Consider the following 12994-nt stretch of genomic DNA (forward strand, 5'->3'; position numbering starts at 1 on the left):
ACTGACAGTGATTCCAATAGTCCATAGCTGGAATAACATTGAAAACTCCACTGGCCGGGCCATACTGCTGGTTAGGGTCATCTGGCCATTTGTACAGTGTAGCCTGAACCTTGAATCAGCCCATGTGTGTAAGTTGCATTCGTGTCTAGAGCTCACCTTGCAGGATTTCGGTGAGAGACCTGGCATCTGTTGCTCCGCTTGTCATTTACTTTTACTTTAGAAGACAGTTGCATTTAGCATGTCTGACTGCCGCACAATTCAATCTGAGGACATGAGACCCCTGTCGTTATGAACGGTGGGACCACAGCAATCTTATCACCTCTCCTGTAGATAATGAATAAGTTGTGATTCAGGGACCATCAGAACATAATTTAATTTTTGTCCAAAATAAGCAATAGATAGTATAGAAAAAGGACTCAAGAATTTAACAGGTTTGTGCAACTTTCAAGTTCTAGAGACCTGTAATACGGCACGCAGAAAATTAAATGGAACCTTACTGACCTTCCATATGCTTTGTGTGAAAGTTTCGATATTGGATTCCGTATGAATCTGAGAATAAAAAAAAAAGTATAGAGCTCTTCTTCCCGAGAATAATTTATTTTATGCGAGACTATCCTAAGGAATACCAAGAACTCTTTTGGCCTCATTCATTATTGTATTTGCGCCTGTTTTTCGTCACGTTTTTGTTGTTCTGTGCCTTTTTTTTTATTTGCACCAAATTCACCTTTCCATTTCCTCTTTTTTTTATGTTTATTTTATATGCGATTGCCTGTTTTTTTTGTTTTCATCACCACCAAAGGCGGAATTGGGGTTTCCAGATATTTTTGTCTGATTCATTATTTGTGACTTTTCAAAAAGTCACAAAATTTGTGATTCTAAGACTATTTTTGACTTTGCACAAAATTCCTAAACTTTGTGCGCCATTGTTATAAATTTATTGTAGAAACAAAAAGTTCAGCGCATACCACAAAATAAAAAAAAAGAAAAATGCAAATGATGAATTGGGTCCTTTATGCCTATACGCAGCCTATGCAGCCAGTATTACCTAACATTCAGCGTTATAATTTTGCCAGATGTGAGGTCTCAAAGACATACGTGTACCATAATGAGATAGCAATGTACTTATTTTTACGTCTTTTCTTCTTGTTGTAGATTATAGAAAAACGCCGACGAGATCGCATCAATAACAGCCTGTCCGAATTAAGGCGGCTTGTGCCGACTGCTTTTGAAAAACAAGTGAGTAGTTTCCTACGATTCCCTTTTACTACACTTCTGATCTGATTTTTCTGGTTTTCTTCTAGGCTCATTAAAATAATATTGCATGTGGCCTTATCTGGCACTGAGCGCGCTTCGCAATTAAATGCTTTGTTGTGGCAAAACTATTAAAACATAATCCGATCATGAAAGTAGGAAAGAAATGTTTCCAGTCCGGTTGTTGTTTTCCCTCAGGGATAGCATTGTTCATGTTGCCTCATCTCCTCTCAAAAAATCATTCTGGTTGTTTTATGACAGAAAAAAAAAATATCATATTTCATAAGTGAGATTGCATTTTATAAGTTAGCATCGAATTCCAAAATTATGTTTTCATTGATAAAAAATCTAAAGATCTAAAATCTAAAAAATCACCGACTTCCTAAATCTAAAAATCTAAAAAATCACCGACTTCCTAAACATCATTGATAAAAAAAACCTTAGTCAATACATATTTTATAAATAAATCTCTGAATAAATGGCATAAAGTAGTTAAAATAATATTGTAAAAACTATATAATAGTAAAAAAAGTAGCAAAAAAACCCATATTTTTAATTATTCCAAATGTGGATGAAGGAATAGTCGTATAGCTAACCACGGACCCCTGTAAAATGCAGCTGGCATATTTCCTAATGAGGAAAATATGTGTCATACAGAAAACAGCCAATAGTCGCTATACTGTGGAAACCATATTATTAACCAGATAACTAGCCATATTATTAGCCATGTAATTGTGAATACAGGGGACGTAATATACAATTTTAGATTTTACAGTTCGAAAAACAACGTGATAGCAATTATTTAATTTTTGGCTTGCATCATATTTTTTTCCTTTATATTTCTATACTAATATTTGCTACAGTTGTCCTATTTTAGCCAATAAAAGACCTCATTACCTTTGTGTAGATGTGACGGTTTTCAGATGATTTCTTTGGATTAATTTTAAAACTCTGAATTTTCGTTTTGGAGGACTGATGAGAAGCAAATATTATTTATTCATTTGTTTTATAGTATTGTTGAACCAAAATGTTTGCGTTTTATTGTGTTTTTATAGATAACATTTAAAACATACCGTGACATTTAAAATGATAATCCGTTTGGTGCAAAAACTAAAATAGGGATTATTTCTTTGAGATGATTGGGGAATACTTAGCATGTTAAACTGCACAGAGTTAAAAGTTAGTTGCCAAATATGTTTGTTATTATTTTCCTTTCTATACGGAGTTAAATTTGTATTACATTTTGAAAATTACATTTATATTATAACATTATTATATAGTATCAAATTATACTACTTGATGCTATGTTAAAGAGAACATATCTGAAAATAAAGTAAATCATAAAGAAAAATAAATATAATTTATGAAGAATTTTTTATAGCTGAGATGTACCTGTTATTAGTGGAGGGAGACAGCTGCCAGACACCTGTAGCGACGCTTTTGTCTGGGGGCATAATTATTATTCCTATTATTCATTTTTATAGCGCTATTCATTCCATGGCACTTTACATGTGAAAAAGGGGCATACATAGACAAGTACAATAAACATGAGCAATACAAAGCACACACAAGTACAAGAGAAGAGGTTAGAGCTGGTCGTGCGGTGGTTCAGTAGACTTAGGATCACTGCAGATTGTAGGCTTTTCGGAAGAGGTGGGTCTTCAGGTTCCTTTTGAAGGTTTCCGTGGTAGGCGAAAGTCGGATGTGTTGGGGTAGCGAGTTCCAGAGTATGGGGGAAGCACAGACGAAGTCTGGTATGCAGTTGTGGGAAGAAGAGATAAGAGGGGAGTAGAGAAGGAGATCTTGAGAGGATCAAGGGATGTGTGTAGGTAAGTACCGGGAGACCATGTCACAGATGTATGGAGGAGACAGGTTGTGGATGGCTTTGTATGTGAAAGTTAGGGTTTTGAACTGGAACATCTGGACAATAGGAAGCCAGTGAAGGGCTTGGCATAGAGGAGAGGCTGGGGAACAACAGGGAGACAGGTGGATTAGTCGGGCAGCAGAGTGTAGGATGGATTGGAGTGGTGCAAAAGTGCTAGAGGGAAGGCCAGAGTGTAGGAGGTTGCAATAGTCGAGGCAGGAGATGATAAGGGTATGCATAAGTGTTTTTGCAGTTTCATGGTCAAGGTCAAGGAATGTACGGATCCCTGAAATATTTTTGAATTGGAGTCAGCAGGTGGAGACAAGGGCTTGGTGATGTGGCTTGAAAGAGATGGCAGAGTCGAGGATCACCCCGATGACCCTGTTTCTTCGGGCAGGAGACATTTGAGACCTATCCAGCATTTCTGACAAACATTAGATTGTCAGTAAATCCTCTTGAAAATTATGTCTCCCATCACAAATCTAATGTCATTGGCCTGGTGGACTCCAAATGCTCTTAATTACCTAAAATAACACACAAAGCAGGTATTTACCCTTCCCAGGTCCAGCGCCAGCTTCTTACTGCTGCTTGTGTCTTGTTTTGGCTGCAGTGGTCACGTCACATCAGCAGCACCCAACATAACACAAGCCTCGGCACAGACACTAAGTTGAGTTATTGTCTAATGTGGTGATGCGTGCTCTTGACATGACTTCACTAGTATAGTAAAAACACCAAACCCAAGCAGCGGCAGGGAGCTGACGTTGGACACAGGAAGGGTGAGTATCTGATCTGTTTGATATTTAAACTATCTTAGCATTATTGGGGTCCTGAAAATGTAAAACCCCTTTAATTTGTAAATGAATTGAAACTCACCATGTATTAATTTTTTTTTTACTTTTTGCTTTATTTTTAGTTTTTTTTGCCTAAACAATTATCTTGCATCCATGCAGACTTTATCAGCCACGATTACACAAATTGGAAATAAGTCAGCAATGTGTTGTTTAACCCCTTCATGACCGGAGGTGTTTTCGTTTTTGCTTTTTCGCTGGAGGTATTTTCGTTTTTGCTTTTTCGATGGAGGTATTTTAGTTTTTTGCTCCACTCCTTCCCAGAGCCATAACTTTTTTATTTTTTGGTCAAAATGGTCATGTAAGGGCTTATTTTTTGCGGGACAAGTTGTAATTTTGAACAACACTATTGGTTTTAACATATCGTGTACTGGAAAACAGGAAAAAAATTCCAAGTACGGTGAAGTTGCACAAGAAGTGCAAACTCGCAGTTGTTTTTGGGGATTTTGTTTTACTATGTTCACTAAATGCTAAAACTGACCTACCATTATGATTCTCCAGGTCATTACGAGTTCATTTACACCAAACATGTCTAGGTTCTTTTTTATTTAAGTGATGAAAAAAAATCTAAACATTGGTAATAAAAAAAAAATTGCGCCATTTTTTGAGACCCGTATTGTCTCCATTTTTCTTGGTCTGGGGCTAGGTGAGGGCTTATTTTTTGCGTACCAAGCCGATGTTTTTATTGATTCCATTTTAGTGTAGATACGATCTAATGATCGTCCATTATTACATTTTATTGCAATGTAATGGCGATCAAAAACCGTAATTCTGGCGTTTAAAATTTTTTTATCATTACGCTGTTTAGCGATTGGGTTAATTCTTTTTTTTATATTGATAGATCAGGCAATTCTGAATGCGGTGATACCAAATATATGTATATTTGATTTTTTTATTTTATTTTGAATGGGCCGAAAGGGGGGTGATTTGAACTTTTATATTTTTTTATAATTTTTATTTCTAAAAACACTTTTTGCATGCTTCAATAGTCTCCATGGGAGACTAGAAGCTGCAGTTGTTGGATCGCCTCTGCTACACACAGGTGATGATCATATCGCCTGTGTGTAGCAGAAATGCTCACTTGCTACAAGCGCCGACCACCGGGCTGCACTCATAGCAATCCGGCAGTGACAACCATAGAGGTCTGTTGGAGACCAATGGTTGTAATGCTAACCCATCGGTGACTCGCAATCATGTGACGGGGTCACCGATGGGCGGGATTTACGGCACGCTTCCAGTAAGCACAAGTTAAATGCTGTCAGAGATTGAGAACGGTATTTAACAGGTTAACAGCTGCAGGTGGGTCGCGACTCAAAACAGCTTACATGCGCTGGGAAAGATGTGGGCTCAGCGCCGGAGCCCACATTAAAAGGAGGGATTCCGACGTGGGCGTACTATTACACCCAACGTCGGAAAGTAGTTAAAGGGTTAGTCTTAAACCCACAAGTAAATTTAAATTAATTAATCTTTAACAACTAATAACATTAGTAAGTTAAGTCATGGTAAAATTCCCTACCATTCACTCTGTTCTGCAACTTAGGGTTCTGTTTATATTACCCACTTCCCATGACGATTCAATTGAGAATCCCAGTGCATGATGGAATACTCCCCTTTCTGCCCTGTTTCAGGGTTTGGTCCCTGCTCTGTCCCTAAGTGTCTCCCTCGTGCATTGTCTCCCCCATGTGCAGACTTCCCCAGTGCCTTGTGCAATGAGAGCAGCGCCCGGTCTGCTGTCTGCTAAAATGAATAGTAATAAGCCGGCAGCAGAGCAGTGTCATTATGCCTGACAGACACCTGCGAGGGCGGCGTTAGTCCTCCTGCACACTGGGAATAGTGACACCGCTCTGCTGCCGGCTTATTAATGTTCAACGAAATAGACAAAGAGAACGTACGCTGCACTCATCACACAGGACACTGGGAGAAATTTCTCATGGGAGGAGACAATGCAGGGACAGACAAGAGGCCAGCCCCTGAAATCAACATCACTGATAATGCTTAGTTTCTGGGCCGAAAATGAAGTGAGGGGAGTGTCGGGATGCCCTCACCCCGCCCCTACCCATATGGCGCTTTGTTTCAGAGTCAATAGGGAATTGACAGCAGTTTCAGCCAGAAGATGACGATTCATTTGAGTATTCCATCATGCAATGGGATTTTCAAATGATTTGCCATTGAAAGTGGGTTATATAAACAGAATCCTAAGTTGCAGAACGGAGAGAAAAGTGTGAAATTTTACCATGACTTGACTTACAAAAGTTATCGATTTTTAAAGATTTATTAGTTGAAATTTACTTTTGAGTTTCAGACTAACCTTCTAAATTAGGTTTATTTAGGTAATAGAAAGGCATGTCCACATTTTAAAGCAGGTGTACAGTAATGATTAAAGGGAAGGGGGTCCTATAGCAAAGAAGAAACCAAGCCTCCATCCTTTCCACACAGGACAGAAGGGATTGGTACGGTAGCATGTCAAAGTTTGGGCACCCGTGGTGAAAATTGCTGTTATTGTAACAGTTAAGCAAGTTGAAGATGAAATGATCTCTACAAGACCTAAAGTTGTAGATGACACATTTCCTTTGTATTTTAGGCAAAAAAATATATATATTTTACAAAAAGGAAAACAGGCAGAAGCAAAAGTTTGGGCACCCTTGGAGATTTGTGAGCACAGGTAAATTTGACAAAGGCTTCAGACTGTCACGCTGCTGCTATGCAGGTAGATGCAAGCTCCACTAGATGACAATAGAGTGGAGGGAGGACTGCACACAGTAAGAGCAGACCTCCAGCGCAGCAGCAAGGCTACCAGCAGGTGGCAGCGGGATAGTAAAACAAGCCATGTCGATATTAGTCTGTAGCGCAGTACCAAAGAGTCAGAAACAAGCCAAATGGGTCAATATCAGTCAGGAGCAGATATGCCAAAGACAAGAGACAAACAGCAGGTCATGGTCCAAGCCAAGACAAAACATGAGAAGGGGAATACAGTGTCGGGAGTGGAAGAGGGGAATAAACAGACACGGTGTTAGGGGTCAGGTTCCTGCCTCTGGACTGGAGGAAACTCGAGCTTTGCCTTCTGCAGTCTCCCATTCCTCTCCAGCCGGAGAGGAGGCTGCTCAGCAGAGACATCAGTCCCAGCGCCTTGCCCAGGCTAATGCTAGGCATCTGGTTGCTCCTTCTTGCTCTACTATTGTATCATGCATGAGTCAGCAGCAAGCAGATCCTCCTGGGACTAAGTCCTGCTTTTCCCCTACTGAGCATGCCCGTGGGACGAACGCTCATTGGAGGTCAGAGGTAACGTGCTCAGGTCCTGTTGCTGCTCCGATTGGACCACCAGGAAGGTCTCGGAAGGCTGCAGCTATAAAAGGTTCGTATGGCCGCCCGGCCATGCGCTAATATAGAGACTTGTTGCTAAAGTGGTGTGTTTGATGATAGATGTCTGAGACTGGTGAATGACTTATTATATTTCCCCTCCCTTTGATACGCAAGTTTGTAGGGTTTAGGGTTTTGAGTCAGCACCGAGTAATGGCACTGCCTAGCACCGCAGTGCTCTCAGCTCCATTTACATATTATCGCCTGAGGGTGCCATTCAGCACATGGCACCTCGGTACCGCATTTCCGCAGTGTCAATCAGAGCGGTGCCATGTGCAGATAGTGCACTTTCCAGCTCTAAGCTGAGGCTGGTTAGTGGCATCTGCCAGTGCGGCGCTGTATACACTCTGTGTGGTAAGCAACTGTCTTCTGCACCCTGTGACAGTTAGCAGGGCACAGCGTGCCTTAAGGGTAGGGTATACCCCTGGCACCGCAGTAGCGATTCCGTGCCCGAGTGGGTCTAGAGGGGCGCTGATCCCGTGTCTTGGGGCAGCGTCCTGTGATGTCACACTAGCACTCTCCTAGCCGTAGTCTGTGAGGCTGAACAGGTTACAGTCCCTACACCATTTAAGACCCTCTCTGTGAAGTAGCAGAGTTTGCCTCAGTACACACTGGGTGACTTTAACCCGCATGAGTTCCGCTATTCTTTGCCATACACTGTCTGCTATTGTCTAGCAGCAGTTAACACCTCTACAAGGTGGACCCCGGACTGTGAATGCACCTAGTCCCTACGTTTATTTAATTAGGTGCGTTCTGCCAGTCCCTAACACACGGGTACAGTCAGCAAAAGCAGCAGTACAAATCAGCAAGCAGAGTCAGCTACACACACAATAGGCAGAAACTATAACTGACACCGCCTGCAGGATGCAGTGGAGAGAAATAGCTAGCCTGAAGCCAGAGCGTTGCAGAGAAAAGTTAACCCTTGACATGATCAGACCGGAAAAGAGAGACAGGATACAAAACCTGGCGTGGATCATTACACAGACCTTAATTAGCTTGTTAGGGTTCTGGCTTGTGGTATTTAGATATCAGTGGGGACGGACCAGTGCTCTTCCAGGGCCTAGCTCTAGGGATATACAGGGACAGTAGGGGAGGTAGAGTGTTATAATATCTGCCTAGGGGTCTCCACTTCCCGAATTCCCTAGTGTTAGGGCTTCCTTCCCCTCATCCCTTCGTGTTGCACTTAGTCTTTCCCACACTGTGCTTGACAAAAGGGCACAGAATTTCAGGAAAAGAACATCTCGACAACCATTAAGCATGAGGGTGGATCAATTATACTTTGGGGTTGTGTTGCAGCTAATGGCAAGGGGAACATTTCATGGGTAGAGGGAAGTAAGGATTCAATGAAGTTTCAACAAATTATCAATGTAAACATAGTACCATCTGTAAAAAAGCTGAAGTTGAGAAGAAGATGGCTTCTGCAAGTGGATAACACACGTCAAAAGGTTGTACAATGGTTCTCACAGTCACCTGATCTAATCATCATTTAAAATCTGTGGCTGGACCTCAAAATAGCAGTGCATGCAAGATGACTCAGGAATCTCACAGAACTGGAAGAATTTATTAAGGAAGAATGGATGAAAATCCCTCAAATAAGACTTGAAAGACCCTTGGCTGGCTACAAAAACAATTTACAAGCTGTGATACTTTCAAAAGGGGTGCTACTGGTACTAACTATGCAGGGTGCCCAAACTTTTGTATCAGCCCATTTTCATTGTTGTAATTTGTAAAATGTAAAAGATTAATTTTTTTTTGCCTGTAATATAAAAAAAGTGTCATTTTTAACTTTAGACCCTTTAGAGATTATTTCATCTTCACCTTGCTTAAAGGGAGTCTGTCACCCCTTTTTTCGAATATGAGCTGCAGGCACCGACATCAGGGGCTTATCTACAGCATTCTGTAATGCTGATGATAAGCCCCCGATGTAAACTGAAAGATAAGAAAAAGGAGTTAGATTATACTCACCGGGGGGTGGGCCGGTCTTGGTCCGATGGGTGTTGCGGTCCTGCGCCTCCCATCTTCATATGATGCCGTCCTCTTCTTTCCTTCCTGTCGTGACTCCGGCACAGGCGCACTGCTCTGTCCTGTTGAGGGCAGAGCAGAATACTGCAGTGCGCAGGCGCCGGACCTCTCCTGGCGCCTGCGCACTGCAGGACTCTGCTCTGCCCTCAACAGGGCAGAGCAGTGCGCATGCGCAGGAGCCATGACAGGAAGGAAAGAAGAGGGCAGCATTGTATGATGTTAGGCGCCGGACCGGACGGCAACACCCATCGGACCGGACCGAACGGCGGGGTGAGTATAATCTAACTCTTTTCTTATCTTTCAGGTTACATCGGGGGCTTATCTACAGCATTACAGAATGCTGTAGATAAGCCCCTGATGTCGGTGCTGGCAGCTCATATTCAAAAAAAGGGGTGACAGATTCCCTTTAATTGTTCACAAAAGCAGTAATTTTTACCAGTTGTGTCCAACTTTTACATGCAACTGTACATGTCTTCCATTCCGTGTCTTTTCCTTGATCCTTTAACAGACAACTTAACCACTTTTTGCTAGTAATGCAAGTCCTGTAGAGGGGGTTCTTAACACTTCAGATGCAGTGTATCACAGTGGCAAGGTACCACAAGGAATACACTTATATAAGCTTTAGCTATCTATTACACAATTCCCTGTTACAATTATTGAAAACTTTTTCTGAAAATATGATGCATGGAAATGTAATATATGATGCACAAAACTGTCCGCTTGTAAGAGTTAGTTGAAGTTTGGAGAATCTTATGGAATGATCACTTGACTCTGGAATTGTAAGACAAAATGGCCCAACCTTAAAGATAAGGCTTCGCAATTAACCCTTTCCCAACCTCTTACCTAAAATAAAACACCACTTCATGACGTTGGATGTACTGTAAAAAGCAGAGTTGAGCAAATTTGTTCAGATTCGGTCGCCGAATCTGAATTTGCTATATTCGTGCCATATTGGTACCCTATTTGTGCCCAATGTATGTTTGATGATCGGTTCCGAACATATTCGGTAATTTCTACTCCCATTGACTCTAATGAAGTTCGGCTATGTTCGACGAATATTGCAAAAACAATAATCGCTGCTGATCGTATTCGGAACCACATCCGAAGAAATTCGCTCAACTCTAGTAAAAGGGCCACAGCAGCCTCATTTATTATAATAACAACAATAAATAGCTCCAAAAACCCAATAATAAATAGTAAAACAACCTAAAAAGGAAGGGTGGAATAAAAGTTCCAATTTTCCATATTGCAACAACAGCTCCTGCACAACGTCCTCAGCCACGCCACACCAGCTCGAGGGCATCCAGCTGCATGTTGCCATCACCAAATGTCCAGCTAAGACCTAAGCCCAGTAGGAATCCACTTATAACTTTAACAATGACATTGTACCACATGGGGGTCACCCCTCCCTGTACTGGGTTCTCCCCCATCCTTCTGTGCAATCCATCACCTTCCAAGACCGCCCTCCTTTTCCCCCGCAGCGAGCAGGCATGATCCCTTATGCGTGCAAGTCCCGCCACAGATCTAAAGACTTCCCAATGCCTTCCATTGGTGCCAAAGCCCTATATATATGCCGACTGAGTTCATATGAACTCCATATGACCTAAAAAAAACTCCCGAGAAGGGACTTCCAATTCACTGTGCTATACCACAACCCCACCACACCTCACAACAAAATGTGACAGCTCCTGATTAACTTTAATGTTTGCCTTATTAATCCTTTCCAACAACCAAGTATGTTTCCATGTGAGGTGCTTTAAAATGTCAGACCAAATGAGCACCCAGCCCAGATGGGATATCAAGAGACTAAGGCAATTACACTTAATATCACGGATCAAATCCCTCCAAGCCCTAGAACCCAAACATTCCCACCCACATGCAGCACAAGAATATCAAGTGGTCTGTTTAACACAATATAAAATTAAAATCCAAGCAGTGCCCTGCTCCAGAGCATACCCCTAACACTGATCCAATGAATCAACACAACCTCTCTGGCAACACCCAATTTTCGTCCTGCTGGCCTCATGTCGGCCTGAAAGGCACACCAGTCAACATAAGAATGTCCTAACTGAAAAGAGGGGTCCTGAAATAGAGAAATAAAAATAGCAGGGGAGGGTGTGTAACTACATGAATCAATGAAAATGGTGAAGAGTATACGTTCAACTGACAGATATCATCCATGAATATCACAACTCACAAGTGAGGCCTAACATGGGAACGATATTTAGTAGATTCCCAGCGGCCAATCTTGCGCACAGCATGCACACCCAATCCTCAAAATACCGCTTCTGTAACAGCCCCGATCCGAAAAGAATGGTACCCAAAGTATGCACCATTTAAACCACACCGATTCAAGCAACAGCGAAATATACTCACAAACTGATAAACCGACAGTGCACACCCATTCTGATGCATTAACAAAGAACCAGGACCAGAACCTCTTACTTCCAAAAATGATGAGACACATCTAACTGGACACTCTTCCATTCCTTGCACTCCCCAAAGCTCAACAACACAACCCTTGCCAAAAAGATCCATCTTTGAACACCTTAAATGACACCTTAGCACTAGAGATGAGCGACTTTGCCTTTTTTCAGGTCGAGTCGGGTTTCACGAAACCCGACTTTCGCAAAAGTCGGGTCGAACGAAATCGGCCGATTATCATGAAAAGTCGAAGGCCGACTGAAACACGAAACCCAATGCAAGTCAATGGGGAAGCAAAGTCAGCAGGGAGTGGAGGACAGGAAACACACCTACAGTGCCCTTTTGAATGACAAAAACATCAATTGTTATTACTGAAGCATTTCAACCTTAATTTACTTTATAATACTAGTTACGCACTGAAAAATGGGGGTTATTTGGCTAAATTTGTGGGGTGGTAGGGCTGGCTCCAGGTTTTCATGTGCCCTGGGCCAAAGAGCGCCCCTTTAACACATAGCACAACTCATGATGCTCCGATACGGCAGAGAAATAGCAGTATAGTACAATGAAAAATACTTCACTTTTTACATCTCATAACTGATATCCATTCTAAATTCTCCAATAGCTCCAAAAACAGACAGTATTTTACTCCATACAGTATTATGGCCACCGCATAGTGCGCTATACAGAGTATTGAGGCCCATATATTTCTCCATACAGAATCATTGTTCCCATATAATGTTTGAAACAGTATATGATGAGCTCCACATAATGCTACAGTATATGTTGGTCCCCATGGATGAAGCTGCACTGTCTTATGGGCCCAAATAATGCTCCATATATAATGGGCCCCATTTCGAATACTCTAGTGTATAATGGGCCCTGTAAATGCTGCTCCAGTGTCTGATGTCCACCTTTGGAATGCTCCATTGTATGGGGGGCCCCATATATCATTCTCCAGAGTATAGTGCTCCCCAAAAATTGCTGTCCCAACATTGAAAACAATTAAATAAGTCTCCTCAAATAAGTCTCCTCGCTAGGGAATCCCTGTACTAGTCTGGGCGTACAGACGTGATGTCATTGCGCTCTCTGATCAGAATATCAGGAAACGCGGAAGACGTCATGGCAGTGGAGCAGGGAGAGGTAAGTATTTCAACTTTGCAAGTGCTGTGATCCTAAGCAAGCAGGGGGGCCCACTTGTTGGCGACGGCACTGGCACAGGGCCCCTCAT

The 12994-nt window shown here is 42.0% G+C and overlaps 1 protein-coding gene across 1 annotated transcript in view; it reads left to right on the forward strand.

The window, feature by feature from the left end:
* HEY2 (hes related family bHLH transcription factor with YRPW motif 2) overlaps positions 1–12994 on the forward strand; it is a 61799-nt gene that overhangs the window by 7027 nt on the left and 41778 nt on the right. The window contains exon 3 of the mRNA XM_073575757.1: positions 1153–1236. Coding sequence (XP_073431858.1) covers positions 1153–1236 — 84 coding nt within the window. The remainder of the gene's footprint in view (positions 1–1152; positions 1237–12994) is intronic.

This window comes from Dendrobates tinctorius, unplaced genomic scaffold (genome assembly GCF_039654945.1).
Source record: "Dendrobates tinctorius isolate UK_male_01 unplaced genomic scaffold, ASM3965494v1 ptg000046l, whole genome shotgun sequence".
Classification (NCBI taxonomy): Eukaryota; Metazoa; Chordata; class Amphibia; order Anura; family Dendrobatidae; genus Dendrobates; species Dendrobates tinctorius.